This window comes from Podarcis cretensis, assembly GCF_951804945.1.
Source record: "Podarcis cretensis genome assembly, chromosome: 3".
Lineage (NCBI taxonomy): Eukaryota > Metazoa > Chordata > Lepidosauria > Squamata > Lacertidae > Podarcis > Podarcis cretensis.
In genome coordinates, this window is record NC_137172.1 from 64,292,180 (window position 1) to 64,305,047 (window position 12,868).

The window sequence follows — 12,868 nt, forward strand, 5'->3', positions numbered from 1 at the left end:
ACTTTAATTATCATTTTAATATATGTTGTTTTATTTATGCTTATATTGAGAAAAAAAGGGTACTAGTACTTTATGCAGGTATCTAAGTTCTGTGTAGGGACGCAGGTGGCGCTGTGGGTTAAAGCCTCAGTGCCTAGGACTTGCCGATCGAAAGGTCGGCGGTTCGAATCCCTGCGGCGGGGTGCGCTCCCGCTGCTCGGTCCCAGCGCCTGCCAACCTAGCAGTTCGAAAGCACCTCCAGGTGCAAGTAGATAAATAGGGACCCCTTACCAGCGGGAAGGTAAACGGCGTTTCCGTGTGCGGCTCTGGCTCGCCAGAGCAGCGATGTCACGCTGGCCACGTGACCCGGAAGTGTCTTCGGACAGCGCTGGCCCCTGGCCTCTTAAGTGAGATGGGCACACAACCCCAGAGTCTGTCAAGACTGGCCCGTACGGGCAGGGGTACCTTTACCTTTACCTTTAAGTTCTGTGTGTCTCATCCACACGCTGTAAATTTGGTTCAGGAAACAGCAGTGAGTTACTACACATACAATTATACTAATTTAATGGCCAAATTACAATTTGGAAATATCTCTTTAAATGGTTTGGTTTGTTAGGCAGAATTTTTAAAAGATATTGGTTACAATCATTTTTATCATGAGGGCATTTTGTTAAATATTATTTCAGTTACACTAGATCTGTACACCCTCCTCCTCTCAGTAATGTTTATTTTAACAACGTATAACGCCATACTGGTAGGTCAATTTTCCAAATACTCTTGAATACATTTGAGGGATTTTTTCTTAAAATAAGCGTTGAAGAATATATTAAAAGCTTGGTCAAATCTAGAATCTTTTCATGTTTCATATGAATTCCATCTGTTGGTTGCAACATAAAACAATTAAGACTCATTTAAAACTTCAGTGCATGCAGTAAAACTAATAATGTACCAAAATATTAATATTAATATTATAATACATATGCTTATAATTATATAAGAGGTGACTGATTTTTCAGTGTTTTTGTCTTGATTGTAGCTTGAAACATTTAAAAATCATCTTGGCATTACCCAAGAAAGTGAAAGTGATGAGGTAATTATAAATGATACTTATAACCCAGAGGAAAGGAGTCCACGGATTACAAAAAGCAAGCTCAGACACAAAGCCTCAGTTGCAGAAAAAATAAATAATAATGTTGTTAGTGGAGAGGAAAGCGTGCAAACAACGTCTAATAAGAAGAAGAAAAAGACAGTGTTACACGAACAACTTAATGAGGAAGAAAACCTACGTGAAACTAAGTTGGACAGTTTTGAAAAACAGATTCATGTTTTTTCAAAGAAAAAAACAAAAAGTGTGTTAGAGGCAGATGCATTTCATCAAAAGGGGGACGGCCACATAAAAAGTGCCTTGAATGGAATGAGAGGGAGATCTGAATTAGATGAGGAAGAGCAGCTAATTCAAGCCTATGAGCAGCAAGTGGCTGAGGAAGAAGCAAATGCAATTAAGAAGAAAATAAAAAAGAAACTTAAAGAACAGATGTCTGAATTCACCCCCAATGTTCAAAGCCAGGAAATGGCACTGAATAATGAAGTGAGCAAAAAGAAGAAAAAGAAAAAAGAAGTATCTGTTGTATCTGAAGCTCAAACAAGGTATAGTGGCGAAAAGCAAATTGGTGTGGATTTAAATCTTTAACAACTGTTTGATTTTCATTGCTATTGTTGAAATGGAAAGAGTTGTATGGCTCTTCCCCCCTCCCCAACCTGGACATACCATTTTACAGGAGAAAATGTCATGGTGTTAACTTATCTGAAAAAGCATGTACGGTATACCAGTTCTTCTCCCTCCTCGCAAAGTTACTTTCTGAGTTGCTGGGAAGCCATGAGTTATTGCTCCTGTGGGAGGTGAAGGTGGGACTCAGGAAGGAGTGCAAGGTAGAGGAAGGTGGGCAAAATCGCATTTGGCTTCATTTCTATTTCCCAGCTCAGCTTCCAGGCACCAGACCAAACTTGGGGAGAATCTTTATTGGCTTCATTGCCTTTCTCTCTTAATGGCTTCCTCCTAGACACACACTATCTGTTTCCTATCTTTAGAGAGGAGAGAATAGAATCCTAAGAAACTGCCTTATACCAAGTCAGGCTGTTGATCCATGGATTTCAGTATTATCTCTGATGACTGGTAATGGCTTTCTTGGCTTTTTGACAAAAGTATCTCCCAACCAAACCTGGAGATGCTGGAGGCTGAACTTGGATCCTTCTGCATGCACAGAAGATGCTCTCCCTTTGAGCTAGGGCCCTCCCCTTTCCCCTTTGTGTTGCTTGGCAAAAGAAATATTATCATCTGGGTTGAGTGGGGCTGTGCCCCTGTTGTCTGTTGCCTTGGTGACTGGGTGAATGGTTCCCACCACATCATCTCTTCTCAGCTTGTTGACAGCCTCTATTCTGGAACTACTCTTTGCACGAACCCAGCTTGGTGGGAAGAGATGATTCATTTGTATCACTTTCCTTGCTCATCTCAAGATCTCACTTCAGGGGGGCAGCTAAGTCTAGGGATGGTAGCAATGCATTTGCAATACATTGACCCTGCCTTAAGTTTACATGGCCTCCTTTTCCTCCATCAAAGCCAGGGGAAGGGAGCTGGATCCAGTCAGTGGGCCATGCTAAAAAGGAAAATCCAAGCTGATCCCAGCAAGTTTTAAGTTACTGCTGGTCAGCTGATGGGTCTGCTTTCTGCTGGTTGGTGGTGATGCCAGTGAGCCTGAAGTTGCTGCCCCACTCCCTTCCCCTTGAGCTCATAGGTGTGGCAACATCAAGCTGCCTTCTGCTGGAAGTATCAAATTCCCAATGGGGAAAGTGGAGCTTCAAGTCACTGTTTGAGTTCCCTGTGGCATCACTGTGCTACAGCTAATCCCAGCAGAAAGGGATAGGTGCTGACTTTCTGTGGTGCCAACTGTGCTATAGAGCTCACCATGGGGAAATCAGTAGTGCAGCCAATACCAGCTGGTTTGTTCTCACTACCAGTCATCTGATCATTGGTGAAAGCAAGCCTTCTTTGCCAATGAAAAATCAGGAGCACATTCTGCCTGCTTCACACTTGATCTGACATCTGGTGCGAGGCAGATGGCCATGACTTTGGTGAAATGGCTTTGTGGGACCCATGTCAGGCATAATTAAGGCTCATGAGCCGGTGGACCCCACCCCCACCCCCCGGCATGGCTGACCTCAACTAACCACTTTGGCTGATGGTTGGAGTGTTCCTTACTTGCATCCCTCTGGCAGACAGCAATCATTATTTGGGCAGGTTTGGGCAGGGCTGGGTGTATGTATACATTCCCATGTTTAACAGCGAGACTTACTTCATTGCAGTGCAATGTCCCTCTCTGAACTACAGAATGACCCAGAGGAAGAAAATACCTGCAAAAAGAGATCATTGGGAAAACCGCTCATGTCAGAATCTAAAGAGGATGATGTGCTAACAAAGGAACAGGAACTGGAGGAGGATATTGAAAAACAAAAATCTAAAGGAAAGAAACCGAAAAGAAAACCCAAAAAAGGTTTGTGTGGCTACAATTTGAACCTCCACAAATGTGCACATGACTACAGAGCTCATTTATGTGGCTGCATTGTGTGCTGTTCTGGGATGCGGGTGGCGCTGTGGGTAAAACCTCAGCGCCTAGGACTTGCCGATCGCATGGTCGGCGGTTCGAATCCCCGCTGCGGGGTGAGCTCCCGTCGTTCGGTCCCAGCTCCTGCCCACCTAGCAGTTCGAAAGGACTCTTAAGTGCAAGTAGATAAATAGGTACCGCTTTATAGCGGGAAGGTAAACGGCGTTTCCATGTGCTGCGCTGGTGCCGGCTCGCCAGAGCAGCTTCGTCACGCTGGCCTCGTGACCTGGAAGTGTCTCCGGACAGCGCTGGCTCCCGGCCTCTTAAGTGAGATGGGCGCACAACCCTAGAGTCGGACACTGACTTTTTATTGTGTGCTGTTAGTGACCTAGACTGCACCATCCTTGTCGCAAAAAAGTTGTCTGAAGTTTGTCACATGTGACCCACTGTGATTTTGCACATGTGAACTTTCCAAACCTAGGTTGAGTGGTAGCATGTAAAATACTATTTTGTGCTCATGATGGCTGATTATCTGCTGACTATAAGCCTTGTGCAGTCCAATTAGAGTGAAAATTGTACTGTGAGCATAGAAGATGAATGAATTGCCCTTACCTCACATTTATTTCAAATAAATATTGAAATAAGGACTCATTTATTTGTTCAAGAACAGTCCTCCTATAACAATTTTTGGAAGTGGTCTATTCGTTTGACCACTTGGAACACGTTGGAACATGTAATTGGAAAGTTTCAGCTGCATCTGCTTTGTGTGTGTGTGTGTGTGTGTGTGTGTGTGTGTGAAACTGCTGTTCATGTTAATAGATCACACATCAAGAGTAATGTTGCACATACTAATAGCCAGAATTTCTATTCACCGAACCAGTTTTTGTCCAATGACACATGCCTAGATATAAGTAAACATGCTGTTGAATATACTAACTGGTTTTTCATAATGCATTGTAGAACTAGCGGGGCTTGGTAACTACAATAGGTGTTTTCAATTTAATTTTGATAATATTTAATTCTCACTTGAGACAATCTTCCTTCTGTTCCTAGTACTAGAAGAAAATACCCCGAATGCTGATGAAAATACATCACATGTGACTGATGGAAGTGTGTCACCGGAATCAAAACCTGTTTATGATGATAGCCTGGTTTTAGGGGTTTACATCCATAGAACAGATCGACTTAAAACTGATCTCATGGTATCGCATCCTATGGTTAAGGTTCATGTGATTGATCAGAAAACTGGTCTATACGCCAAGAAAGAAAATAGGTGATGTCATTCACTTTTAAAGTTTCCTTTCTCTTATCTTATCTCTCCAATTTTCCCACATCAAATGTGATTTACTGTAAAGACTTCTCAGTTGAGTATTGGTGTCCCTGGAATCTCTTTCCTGCTTAACTTGCATGTTCAGGATTTTAGTTTGTTTTCATAGATATGTGCGCTTATTCTCTTGAGTTGCAGTTGAGCACTCTGGAAATATATGCAGTCAATTGCAGGAGAAATGAAAGACTACCAAAAAAACTGAAATTCACTTACTTTTCAAAGTTCATCCTCAAGAGACTTTTCTGCTTATGTAATGTTGCCCATCTATAGAGGGCAGGGCAGAGTGTTCATCAGATAATGCCAGAAGGTGTACTGAATGAGAGGCCAACATGGAATAAGGGTTGCATCAAACCCCAGAGTAGCTTCTAATACATGTAAAGGCCAGAAAGATGACAGGAAAGAAAACATTACTCAACTCCGTACTCAAATAAGATTTAAAGCTGCAGTCCTATGCAGGATTTCCTTGGCAGTCCCCTTAAACTAAGTGGAACTTAACTTTCAAATAAATATGCATAGGATTAAGCTATGCCTCTCATATGCGAAATCTCTTAAGTGTCATAGGGAGCACACTCCAAGCATAGCATGTCAAGTAAACATCAGGTTTTAACCAGCAAAAAGACTGGGTTAAAATGGTTAAGCACAAAGCACAAAAGTATGTTTTTTTGGTAAGAATATAGACATGAATTTACAACCGTTTGGATTATTTCCTTTAACTGTGCCTTTCATTAATGTTAGACTACATTTGCTTTGAGCCAAAGTTATTGAAGCTGTCCTTGCACTTCACAGGGCTGTGGATATTGTGCCTAGAATAGTCTGAGTTGGAATAAGTTTAAAGCCAGCTGACATGTGGCTGTTGAACATTTCACATGCACACCCTGGTAGCATGAATGCTAGACTTACATTCCCCATACTTCCCTTTTAAGCAAAAGGCTAGGACAGTTAGACTGAACAGAGTTTATTGTTTTTATACAGCAGCCGATCTGTTTCATCTTTTTATGAACAAGAAAAAGTGGGACATATTCTTCCCATTATGACTCAGCCGTATGATTTTAAGCAGTTTAAGTCAACACTTCCAGAATGGGAGGAGCTAATCATTTTCAATGAACGCTTTAACTATTTCCTTCAAGATACTGAAGAAAGTCCAAGAATAATCCTGTTTTTTGAGGTACAGAATGAATTTCCATTTCATCATGTTACCTTTAATTTTGGCAAGTATCTTTTAATATTTTAATTCATAGATTATTTGAAAGGTAGGTGGCATAGGAATTATGGATTGTGCCCATTCACGTAAGGACTCCCACTCGCACAACAGAATTTCTCTTTCACCATGCATCCCAAAATCTCTCTTGGGGGTTCCTCCAATACTGTAGAGCCAATTTCTGTTGTTTCGGCCAGGGAGGAGGAGTGCAGGGTCATGACTCGGTACTAGAGCATCAGCTTTGCATGCAGCAGGTCCCAATTCAATCCCTGGTGTCTCCAGATACGGTTGGGAAAGACTCCCTGCCTCCAACTCTGAAGAGCTGCTGCCAGTCAGTGTAGACAATACTGAACTGCTAAGGCAGTTTCTGTGTTCCTAAGCAGAAGTCATTGCTCCTGTACATAACCCAGCTGACAATAGCAGGTGCAAGGTTCTCTCAAAATTTCTTCTTAGGCCTCCTAACAGCTTTGTAGGGGATGCCTGGGAGCTGGGGAAGGAGACAAAGTATGCAACAAAGAAGCTGCCAAATGCATTATTTGAGATTTTTCATTGATCCTTAATGAATATCCTAAATCATTTTGTTTTTGTTCTTGTTTTTATTAAGTATTTTGTGCTTTTTTAGCTGTATTTTTATGCTGTGAACTACTTTGCTATCTACAGATGAAGGGGGGGTATTTAAATCTAACAAATGCAAAATAATAATAATAATAATAATAATAATAATAATAATAATAATCTTCCTGAACATGCCAGCTCTACATGTTTTCCTGCTAAGAAAACTCGTATCCACAATATTTGAGGGGTTTCTACTTGTTTATTCTAAGTGAGCTCCCACGTTTTGAGAGCTGAGATGTGCCAAATGCAGGAGAACTCTGGAATTCTCCCATTCTGCGCATACACACACACAAAAGCAGAGCTCACTGTGTGGGGGTGGCATGGAGGTTCTTTCATAGGCCCCACTCTGACCCTGCAAATAGCATTCAGAGCCAAAAGAAAATAACTTAGACTAAAAATATTCCTTATCATAATTGTTGATTGATTTTAACCAAATAAAACTTTTTTCCCAATTTGGTCAGATACTTGATTTTCTGAGCATGAATGATGTAAGGACCAACTTTGATGTACAAGCTAAGGAAAGTGGCTTTCGGAAAATCTCTTGGGCATTTCTAAAGGTATTTTATTTATTTTTTAAAATGGGAACTTTCCCCCTAAAGTATCCAAATAAAATCTAAGCAGAAGTGAATATAACCTTCTGTGTTCAGTGGTGAAACTATATTTCAATCTTGGTTGTGGTAATAGATGAACTGCAAGCACATTTGTCCAATAAATGTACAAAATTTAGATGAGGTACCAAAAAAAATCCCATGAAGGTGTTTTGTATGAAGGTGGAGTTTAGTGCTATTGCGTTTCATAAAGCCCCATGTTTCCCCTGTGTGTATTGTGGTATCCTTTCAGAACTGAATTTAAGAATCTCTGTGTGCATCTCTGCTGCATCTTATGATAGAGATGGTCATAGCATAGGCTGACTGAAAACAAAGAATCCAGTTCACCAGCAAGTGCACAAAGGCCTGTACCCCTGCGCCAAAGATGAGCCCTAATTCTGTTCTGAGTGGCTTCTCAATGTCAATTCATCCATACAGATGAAGTTATAATCAGATGATCTGCTGATACCTAACTGTGTGTACTACATCGTCCGATAGGAAACCTGTGCCCACTATCTGCGGTTGCCAAACTATAATGTTGTGGTTTTAAATTGTCATATCACAAACAGGGTTTCGTCTTTCTTTATTTAAAATTTGTTTATTCTGTATTTACAGCCTGCATCATAACCAATCCTGGGGCAGTTTATATATTTACAAATAAAACAATAATGTTAATTGTTTATCAATTAAAAGAACCCACAAGAACAGATAAAATACTAAAATAAAACAATAATTGTCAAAATGCAAAGCACTTCCCTCCTTCCATATAAGGTTGACTAGATTAATATTTCACTAAATCCCAAGTAAATAAGTTGGTGTCAACTCTGCTTCAGAGGGAAGATCATTCCATGAACAGGAATGAGAAGGCCCTTTATCATAGCATGATGTACCTCTTGCAGCAACAGAACATCAAAAATGGACTTCTCCACAGTTCTACTAGCATTTAGTTTGTAAAAACTACATCATTGTAACCCACAACTAGTAATCACACATTTTTTCACTTCGAGACTTTTGTCTTTTCAGCTTGTGGGTGCGAATGGAGTTCTGAATGTTGGTGGAAAACTACGTCTCCAACTATATTGCCCTCCTCCAAGGTCCAGATCGCAACTAAATATTGTGGAAGTTTATGATTGGTGGGCAAAATGTCCCAGAAACCATTACCCCTCAACACTGTATGTAACTATAAAGGGCATTAAACTTCCAGAACATGTAAGTTTAAGTTGCTACCAACTAAACTTCAGCAGAGATATATCTGTGGGCGTGAATCTGAGAAAAGTTGTTTTTTTGTTGGCCTCTTATAACAAGCTGTAGAATGGAAACAATTGGCATGTTCCCTTAAATACTTGAACATTTCACATCTGGTTGTTTCTGTCCAGTCATTGCTGGAACTTTGGCTACTTTTCTGCCAGCCAGGTGCTGAATTTTGTATTTAAAGGGAAGGGAGAGAGATCCATGAAGCATTTTCAGCCGCTTCTTTCATTCAGTCTGGTGAATATCTGCTGAAGTGAATAGACTTGCAATAATAGAGATCTATCAAGGAACCTAAAATATATCTGTGTTACAATTATTTTATTTTTAGATGTACAATTTTTAAGATTTAAGATTTCAGAAATATTGGTCAGATTTCGTTCATTTCCATGTTAAATTATGATCCATTCTGCAGTTCTTTTGGATTGATATGTAGCATTAGTCATATTTAGAGTAGACCCACTGAAAGCAATTGACTTAAGTAACAAAAGTCTCTTTCAATGGGTCTACGTAATTGGGATATGGCTTTTCTTGGCTATCACCCTAATAGTTTACATCTGCCAAAATAAATTTGTCCTATTACACTTTTAATCTATTTGTAGGTAGATCCTTCTTTACGGTCTATGATAGCTGTTCAGCAGGAATATCATTCTCCATCATTCTTGGACCTGCAAAGTGAAGTATCTAAAAAAGCAAATAGTTCTGGACCACATGTGAAAAAAGAAGAACTACATAAGTGGTCACGATTTCCTGGACAGGCAAGAGTTTTCATACCTTTGTACATAAAGACTGTGTTTGTAGGGTGCAATCTATAATTTTATAGCAGCACTTTCTTGTTTTCAGGTGTAAGCACAAAACAAATGGTTTAATTCCCCCGCCCTGCCCCAGTGTATGTGAAAAGTCCCAACCACTAATAATTTCCATGTCAACTGTGAAGGTTTTGCAGTGTTGCAGTAGAGGCGTGCGTTAGAATTTAGCAGTGAAGTTTAGACAGTCAAATTAAGAAAACAGCTTAGTAAAAAGCATGAAAATTAGTGTGTTAACACTATTACCAGTGTCCCCCAGATTTCTTTGGACCTGTTCAGGCAGTACTTTTGTCCACAGGATTCTTCTTCTTTTAATTGTTTATTTTTAATTGATTGGGTATATATCTTTAAAAAGCAAAACAACCAAGCTAACAATTACATACCAGAAATCTACTTAGCTGGTTGAATGGGAGAAAAAGCTTGTTCCTCAAGCGCATGCATTTTTTCCCCTGCTTCCCTCACTGCAGAGAGAAAGTGTGTGCTTTCAGAATTTGCCATGCTGATTGCAAGATCTATCTTACATAGTCATGGAGATCCTACATTTAAGCATAGGTTCTCTTATGGCAAAACGGTCTGTTACCTTATTCATGCTTTTAAAAGAAGCATACTTAAATTGGCCCCTTTTATTTTGATGGAAAAGCAGTCCTGGGGCTCTAATACAGAATGTTCTCTAAACCAGAACAGGGGTCTTGCAGCAGTTTCTCATTGATTGCTGCTCAACTCCATCTCTATCCCAACAGGGTTAAGCAAGTAACTGGCTCAGGGCCCAGATCAGCACCCCATTCTCCCATGCCGGTGAACACACATCTGCCACCGTTCCATTTTTCCTATGTTAACAGCGCGCTTTTTTATCAAAAGTTTGCTGTAACAGTCTATCACTGATACCTTCCTGGAAATAGTTACAATTAGTTGATGATGAAAATACCACTGTGGAAATAACGGCTTGCTTTGGAAATGCAGGTTTGCCGTATACCAAATAAGCATCTGTTTTCCCTACGAGCGGGAGATATGGGATGTTTCTGTATTCGCTTTTCCGAAGACGGACGAACCTTAGCAGCAGGTTGTGCAGGAAGAGATGCTTATCCTATTATTTGTAAGTCGCAGCCTTACGGCGTGTTTCACTTTTAATACAGAGCCTCAAAATAATCAGTGTTTTTGTCTCCTAGTTTCATGTTTTTGAAAAGATTACCCCAAGACACAAGTGTTACTTTTGCTGCATCCTCTTGGTCAGTGGGACAGCGGAGGGAGGCGGTTTTCAGTTTAAGACTGGCAGAGGGGGCTCACTTGGTAATTCCACAGTCCTGAGGTAGCCTAGGAGAGGGCATTCTTTGTGACAGCCCCTAACTTATGGAATTCCTTCCCCACATTGATGCATTTGGCACCTTCATTATGTAGCTGTGTCAGATGCTGAAGACACACCTCTTTACCCTGGCCTTTGACACATGAGAAATATATTTTACGATACATCCTGTTCTTGTGGCTGTAATTTATTTAAAACTGTATTTAATTTTTTTAAAAAATCTTTAATATTGTATTGTTTAAATGTTGTATTTTAAAATGACTAAATAAATAAACATTTTATAAATAAATAAAAATAAATAACCTGCCCTGGATCTTATGGTGAAGGGTGGGGAAAGAAATCAAATTAATGATAATAAAAAAATGAATGCAACAACAATAACAACTGATGTAACAAGCAGTTAAGTTTGAACCACTTGTCAAGCCTCCTTGATTGAAGAAATGATGGTTATGATTATATCTAGCCCATACTGCCAAAGGAGCTCTGGGCAACAAACAAAAGGCGGGATATAAATATGGAGGGGGGAGAGAGAAACATATAGATATTAGGTACTCTGAGATGGTTCCAGAAGAGTTTTGGGAAGAAGTAAATGTTGAGGTATTTGAAGGATGAACGTAAGGGAGCACGGGCTCGGAAAAAGCAGCAAAACTGCTACAAGCAAAAGAAGTGACATAGAAGAAAGTTTGCAGATAGAAATATGTGTAGAAAATGAATGTGGCTTACAGCAAATGATAGTGTAGCCAGTAATGACTTTTGCAGTATTTGTGGTTTCTCACCAACCTTCCCTATTGATGAGCAGTTACATAGCAGGAGAAAAGGACACTGAAATAGTATTATTGTTCTTGAATTGGAGTGCTTTATAATGCCATTTTGTGAAAAAGCTTTATTTAAAAGTTTACCACACATACATAATTCTCATTCAACCACTAGATGGAAATAGATACTTGCATGCTTATTTTAAATTTAGACTCTTAACATACATCTGGCAGCCACTTCTGAAAATCTGAAAATCAGATGCTGGTGGAGGCCGGATATAACTATCATGTCCAGTAGCTGCCGGTAGCTTATTCTCTCTGCATTCATTTAATTTCCTTTTAAAGCCATCTAATCTGGTGACTATTACAACATCCTAGGACAGTGTGCTTGTGTTTGTGTGAAGTACTTTTTGAAACCAAATAGTTTCCATTTGGATGCTTCCTTGATGTTCGTGATTTCTTAATTTTACCTATTCCTAACCCCTTAAAAAGCTTTTTGTGTTTTCATCAGTATATGAGATTCCTTCTGGGCAAAACCTGGTGGAATTTTATGGACACCTGAACATTGTATATGATCTTTGCTGGTCAAAAGATAACCAGCATCTCCTTACCGCATCCTCAGATGGTACAGCAAGGTTAGTATAAGTGAGTTCATCTTATTTCAATGGTAACATAAAGTGAATTAACATATTATATGTCTGCCTCTTTCCCTTCTTTTTCACAGTCAGGGTGTGGGAGAATTCCATGACAGAACCACTACAGTTCCACTGCAAGGAGAGTGGAAGTTTTTTTTGTTGGTTTTTTTTTTTTTTTTTTGCAACTGCTCCCTACCTTTAGTATGTGTAAGGGTGTTCTGTTTATTTAATAAATATCATCCTCATAGGATCACTTTTCTGCAAAGGCAATCTCTTGAGGAGAAAATAAAGCAAAGCCCTCCACTCAGCCATATTCTACAGACATCTTTTTGACTGTACCCTGTTCTCTTTACCCTCACTTAATATAATTTTTTACTTTTTATTGTTGCCCTTTCACTCTTGCACTAAAGAAGAGATGAGGATTTTATTTTTATTTAATGCAAGCCTCCAGTTACAGCGTAGGGACGCGGGTGGCGCTGTGGGTAAAACCTCAGTGCCTAGGACTTGCCGATCGTATGGTCGGCGGTTTGAATCCCCGCGGCGGGGTGAGCTCCTGTCTTTCGGTCCCAGCTCCTGCCCACCTAGCAGTTCGAAAGCACCCCTAAGTGCAAGTAGATAAATAGGTACCGCTTTATAGCGGGAAGGTAAACGGCGTTTCCGTGCGCTGCGCTGGTGCCGGCTCGCCAGAGCAGCTTCGTCACGCTGGCCACGTGACCCGGAAGTGTTTTCGGACAGCGCTGGCTCCTGGCCTCTTAAGTGAGATGAGCGCACAACCCTAGAGTCGGACACGACTGGCCCGTACGGGCAGGGGTACCTTTA

At 40.4% G+C, this 12,868-nt stretch overlaps 1 protein-coding gene and 1 long non-coding RNA gene across 2 annotated transcripts in view; one reads left to right on the top strand and one right to left on the bottom strand.

Annotated features, from left to right (window-relative positions):
- AHI1 (Abelson helper integration site 1) overlaps positions 1-12,868 on the top strand; it is a 70,987-nt gene that overhangs the window by 9,918 nt on the left and 48,201 nt on the right. Inside the window, exons 4-12 of the mRNA XM_079970704.1 lie at positions 1,016-1,626; positions 3,340-3,527; positions 4,632-4,851; positions 5,878-6,070; positions 7,180-7,275; positions 8,329-8,514; positions 9,156-9,311; positions 10,320-10,452; positions 11,926-12,049. Of these exons, the coding sequence (XP_079826830.1) occupies positions 1,016-1,626; positions 3,340-3,527; positions 4,632-4,851; positions 5,878-6,070; positions 7,180-7,275; positions 8,329-8,514; positions 9,156-9,311; positions 10,320-10,452; positions 11,926-12,049 (1,907 nt within the window). The remainder of the gene's footprint in view (positions 1-1,015; positions 1,627-3,339; positions 3,528-4,631; positions 4,852-5,877; positions 6,071-7,179; positions 7,276-8,328; positions 8,515-9,155; positions 9,312-10,319; positions 10,453-11,925; positions 12,050-12,868) is intronic.
- The window catches only part of LOC307213039, an 81,645-nt gene continuing 78,109 nt past the window's right edge, over positions 9,333-12,868 (bottom strand). Inside the window, exon 4 of the long non-coding RNA XR_013837357.1 lies at positions 9,333-9,820. This is a non-coding gene — a long non-coding RNA (uncharacterized lncRNA). The remainder of the gene's footprint in view (positions 9,821-12,868) is intronic.